The 6,142-nt window shown below is 35.6% G+C and overlaps 1 protein-coding gene across 1 annotated transcript; it reads right to left on the reverse strand.

Moving 5' to 3' along the window:
• Positions 1-4,560: 4,560 nt before the first annotated feature.
• LOC114185677 (CASP-like protein 2D1) lies at positions 4,561-5,613 on the reverse strand. The gene is made up of 3 exons (XM_028073545.1): positions 5,378-5,613; positions 5,165-5,276; positions 4,561-4,912 (listed from the first exon to the last, which is right to left on the reverse strand). Exons 1-3 carry the CDS (start codon positions 5,563-5,565, stop codon positions 4,655-4,657), a joined length of 558 nt encoding a protein of 185 aa, XP_027929346.1. The 5' UTR covers positions 5,566-5,613; the 3' UTR covers positions 4,561-4,654.
• Positions 5,614-6,142: the final 529 nt, after the last annotated feature.

The raw sequence follows: 6,142 nt of genomic DNA on the forward strand, positions 1-6,142 counted from the left end.
GATGTCCCTTGCCAAGTTGATGAAATGTCACATGTCAACGAAGTAATTGAAGTAGAACGTGTATCTGGATTTCATCACATTGCAGGCACATGAGTTGGGACGCCATGTGTTTCTTAATGAAGTGTTTCAGCAGACACATATCTGGAAGGGTACTGGCGAGTATGTGGATGAGAGGTCTAGTAAGACAAATGTAAGTCTCTTTTACTGTTCAATATTATTTACTATTAAATGCATCCCACCACAGAATAATAATTGTTCATTGTTTACTTACAGGAAGAATTTCAGACTAGGCTTTCTCAAGTCAGATCTGAGGTTTCCTCATGTGCTGATGGAACACAAGAGCAATCCTCTGTTGATCCTACACAGGGTGATTCTATCAGGACTAGGTGTTGGAATGAGACAGTAGGAGGGAAAAAGAAAGGAAGACTTTATGGGGTTGGTCAACTTGTTTCAAAATATGTTGGTCCAAATGAAAGTCTGAATCAACTACCACCTTCTTCCTCTTCTAATACTGAGGACCTCACTAATATTAGTCAGCAACTTTCACGCAGCCTGGAGGAAAATGAGCAATTGAGGTCTGAGTTTCGATCCTTTCAATCCCTAGTTCTGCAATATCTCCCTCCTGATGCTCAGGCTCGTCTTCAGCAGCCACAACCACAACAGCCAAACCCTACTCAACAAAACTCTGAAATCCCTCCACCTCATCCTCAACAACAAAATAATGAAGAGGACGATAATGTAAATGAAGAATCTTCTCTTGATTAGGAAGATTATTAGTTTTTCTTGTTCTTAAGACAAACTTTCTTCAGCATGTACTTAATAAACTTGTGTATTATTATTCCTTCTTGGTACTGATCGTGCTTATGTAAACATTCTTGTGCTACATAATATTTTCTCTGTTTTATAAACAATTTAGTGTGTCATCTGATATATATATATATATATATATATATATATATATATATATATATATATATATATATATATATATATATATATATATATATATATAGTTATATTGTGATGGAGTTTGATAATCATATAATATTTGATATAATGGAATGCTGGAATGTTGGACTATTGGATTTGTCTATGTTGGAATTTTCTATATGCAGGTATTGTGGAATGTCTAAAAAATAAATAAACCCAGACCAATTTTTGACTCTTACCGACGGATTACCGACGGTCTTATTCGTCGGTAAATCCATTCGTGAAGTCCATGCCATTACCGACGGATAAGGCCATCGATAATTTCCGACGGATTACCGATGGATTACCGACAGCCTTATTCGTCGGTAAATCCATTCGTGAAGTTCATGCCATTACCGACGGATAAGGCCGTCGATAATTTCCGACAGATGTTTCCCTCGGTAATTATCGATGGATATATCTGTCAGTAATGGCGTGGACTTTACGAATGGATTTACCGATGGATAAGGCCGTCGGTAATTTCCGACGGCATAATCCATCGGTAATAACCGGCGGTCAGAGCGACGGATGTTTCCGTCGGTAATTACCGACATACTTGAACAATTCATCGGTAAATGATTATCGACGCACGGTTTACCGACGGATTTGTAACCGTCGGAAGTTTGTCGATAAAACGTTATTACCGAACGAATTATGCACATTTCCGACAGATTCTGACCGTCGGTAATTAGCGTTTTTCTAGTAGTGTATGTACCTTTGGTCTCCTTTGCTTTTAGTACACTTTGGCCACTTTTTGGGGACATATGAGACACATTCTTTGTCTCCTTTTGTGCTAGAACGAAATTATCCTTGCACACACCATAGTTAGCTCTTTTATCTCTCATTTTTGTAACCTTATTTGACCTAGTTTCTAGAAGCTAGGGTTAGGTTTTTTTAGAGACATCCTTATTTGCCCCTAAACTCTTCTATATAAGGGGTGCTCCTAGACATGTAAAAGGGTTGAAGATTTTGAAGTAAACACACTTTTGTGTCTCAACCATTTATGAGAGTTTCCTCCCTTGGGAGTGAATACTTTTAAGCCTTATCTTGCATAGCAAGTGGCAGCACACATCCACTCATCTTCAAGGTTGCATGGCTTCTAGCCTAACCTTGTAGTGGTGTGCTTCTCACATTTTTACCATTTCTTTCCTTTCCATTTTATGTTTTCTTCTTCCTTTAATTTGTTCTTGGTTTTCTATGGTTTTATTGCTTTCCATTTCCTTTTTGTTTTGAATCAATCCACCATCTTCTTTTCTTGAGCTTTGTGAAAGGAACCTTCACATCTAGATAGCTTGCTATCTTAATGTCCAGTGGGGATTTCACTTAACTTTCTTAATCAACTCACATCATATTCAATAATCTTAAAAAGAAACAAGACAATCCTTCATCACGGTGGCTACGTAGATGGCAACGAAGGTGCATCAAGAGATTGGAAAACAGAAAAGTGGGCACGAAGAGAAATAGAGAAAAAAGGTTATTTTTTTACCCTCAACAAGTTCACCCACGACGGTTCTAGGGACCACCATCGTGGTTATCACACACCAAGCACATCCACGATGATTTTGATGACCACTGTTGTAGTTATGATACACAACAACGATGGTTAGTTAAGAGGATCGTCGTTGTTCTCTTTGCAACGGCCAATAACGACGGTTTGGGGTAAACCCATCATTGATTTTGTGCATTTATTTTCAAAAATGCCATCACCTTCTTTTCCACAATGGCTACGCTGGAATTGTCGATATTAGTGTCGTTGAACAGTGTTTTTGCCCTAGTGCAAGTACCAAATCAAGTCCAAATCGAATTATGAAAGTCTATAAAATCAGGACCTAGTATAGGTAAAAAAGAAAATTACATTTTGGATATAAAGAAACTTTATATCTCTACACATGAAGGTAGAAGTGCATTCTGAAGGCTAGAGACATTCAATTTCAACGTCAACTTTATGTTTAGTATGTCTAAGAGTGGCTAACTCCCTCATTCATGGGGGTTGAGTGTAATGTATTCTTAACTCTCTATGAATACTTCATTCAATATAATCCTTTTCCACAATCTCTTATGTTTTATTCTTGTTTTAACTACAGAGTCTATGAATTTTGTACATGCAGAAGGCTATGTTGATCCAAAAGATAATTTGGAAACCCAGATTGTGATCTCAAATTGCATGTTCTAGATATGGTGCATAGATGTTGTTAATAGTCATTCTTAAGCATCAACATATTGGCCATTAATGCAAACGTAATAGTAAAAATTTCTAGACAATGTTTTTATTATTTTAGTTTAGGCTTGTTTGTGACAAAATCAAGGCATGTTACAAAAGATGTGAGTGTGAGAGACGAAAATAGGAATATCTTGTTTGATTTCTTTACTTTGAATTGAATCGTGAAACCCAATCCTGCTGAAGTTTTTATCAAGCTATTTGTTTCCATTGTGTCAATTTTTATTTATACTTTAAATGTTAATTCTTCAATTATTTTTCCTTTAAACCACAAATGTTTTGATATTCTTACCCTTTATCAGTAACAAATCAATTAATTTAAACTACATTAGTCCATGTTGGACATGATATCTGGACGTGTCCATTGTATTACTTGTATGATTTGGTACACTTGCCAACACGTAACACACCTTCCTCGACATTAAACTTCTTCGTCGCTTACGCTCCTCAAATTTTCTTTGCAAATTTACCATAGGGTCTTACGACCAAAGAAATACAAATTTTCTTTGCAAAAAAGCACCACAAGATGGGTACCATAAGTTGGGAAGTCAACATCCAAACACATATGGCTTCCACCTTACAGTTTTTAACATATAAACATGTAAACATAGGGGAGCTACTGTTCTACACACACCTAAAGTACCTCAGAAGTACACAACCTGGGGGTGCTGGTGGATTTACAAGGCCAAGATACCCTCTAAATAGAGTACATGGCCTGGGGGCTAGTGAAATCACACAACCAGGTTGATACCTTGATGTACACGACCCAACCGAATACATGTCGGCCTTAAAGGATGACACGTACTTGAATCGTGCTGGTATGCAAAGTCAGTGTAATCACATGAAGGAGGTAAATGAAAGGTTAGTTAACTCATTGTGATTAAAAGACACACTTTACGAAGTACATGCTTATGTTTTCTCTAACATCGATTACTTGATACACTTTGGCAACAAAATCAAAATGTCTTTTGCAATCACCTCCGCATCTTTTGTTCGTGACAAGAAGATAAATTCTCTTTGAAGCCAAGTCTGTGGACTCTTGGAACTATTTAGGAAACTATATATACTTCGATCTTGTAAAAACATTAAATAATTAAAATAAGTAAGAAAAATATGACTACTTCTTAAATCGAAAGAAGAAAACCCATACGTAGTAAAACTTGATTAATTTCTATTTGGTGTGCAAAAATTTCAAGATAACTTGTAGAAAGGGATATTGTGTTAAGATAATTAGGGTTTAGGGTATGTGTAAGATAAGGCCCATCCCCTGTTGTCGTTTTTTGTTTTACTTAACTGCAAAACTAATATGGGTTAGAATAAACGCAGTAACACTTCAAACAAAACGAATACCAATATATAATACAACGTTCATATTTACTTTAAAGAAGCAACAGTTAGTATTATTGGTAAACATATTTTTCCATACATTATAGTATTTGCGATCTTAGTATGGTCCTAATTAATCATTTAATCTCCCTGCACCTGTAGAGAATTGACATAAGGAGGATCAAAGACACTAAATGCTCTGAAAGCTGAAATAACGGATAAAACAAAGAAGCAGCAAAATGTGATCGCGTGTAAAATCAGAGCCAACTTCACTTTGCCGCAAAACCTGTCATAGGAACTGCAGGCTTCGCTCCAAGAATCTTCCTTCGCACCATTGTAAGCCAGGTAATATATCTCAGTGACTGCAGCAACTGATGTGATCGTTAAATATGCCACAATCTGTGAGAAGCATCAATTTTAGATACCTTAATAGATAAGCCAAAAGATCCTAAAAGCTATATGAATGGTCACACAGAAGTGCAATATATTTTTCAATTTTCTAGTACATAAGAATTATGAAGTAGAGATATTAAATTAAGAATTAAACTGAAACTGAGAAATAGGCTCCGAGGCTGGGATCCCCTAATTGAATGCTTGTTTCCTTAATTCTCTTTAGAATGGAACTAAAAGTATAAAACAAAAGTATCAAACCTGATCAGAGACAAAGAAAATCCAAGCTTTGGATGCATAGTATCTGACCCATGAGCAAGCAGCAGCAACAACAGCATAACATGCACACAGGGCACTGACTAAAACCATATACCTGTCAAAAACAATTGTAGAATTAAGTGCCTTTTTATCTGCAAAAAGAAATAACTCAGGAGAATCAGTCCCTAGAAAGTGGAGAGTCAATATGATTCTTACTTGAGAGCAGAGAATTTGTAATATTTCAGCATTCCATAGGTGCTGTTGTCCTGCTGGTTAGTCACAGTAACCCATATGGTTGCCACTGATAAAGGAACTGCACAGAGCCTCAGAGAAGAATCAAAAAACTTAAGCATTGGTAGTTGATGTTTCTTTCCAGATGCACTATCTTCAATATGTGTTTTCATATTTTATATGCACCGAAGCTGTTTGAGAGATCACACTGATATCAGAACAAGTACTTGAGTCATCTTAGTGGGGTTGGTGAGAATAGTGGGGAACGCTTTTTCAGAGTACTTTGTCGTTGGTGTTTCGTGTTCCTGAAATAAAATGATTGTTTCCACTTCCGCCTGGCTTTTTTCACTCATTTTTCTTTCCAGAAATAATACAATGATGTTTTTAGAAAGTTGGAGTAATTTTAGTTTTAATCTCCTAAATTTAATGTTTTTCCAAATTAAGAAAAAACGCTATTAGCAACTAAATAAATATCAAATTTAAGGTTAAATTTGCTATTTAAAAACTAAAATCATATTATTTTGGTTTTAAAAAATAAAAATAATTAAATTTAAAGGACCAAAACTAAAATGTTAAAAACTTCATATATTAAAAACATAATTTGTGATAACCCTAATTTTTTTTCCAGAAAATCTCTTTCTTCCTTGTAAACCTAGCTCTCCCCAAACCCCTCCTTTCTATTTCAAAATTTTGAATCAACTTCCATTCTTTTTGAAGAACCAATATTTCTAGACTAATCTATGCAAAGAA

This window comes from Vigna unguiculata, chromosome 5 (genome assembly GCF_004118075.2).
Source record: "Vigna unguiculata cultivar IT97K-499-35 chromosome 5, ASM411807v1, whole genome shotgun sequence".
In the NCBI taxonomy this organism is placed as follows: Eukaryota; Viridiplantae; Streptophyta; class Magnoliopsida; order Fabales; family Fabaceae; genus Vigna; species Vigna unguiculata.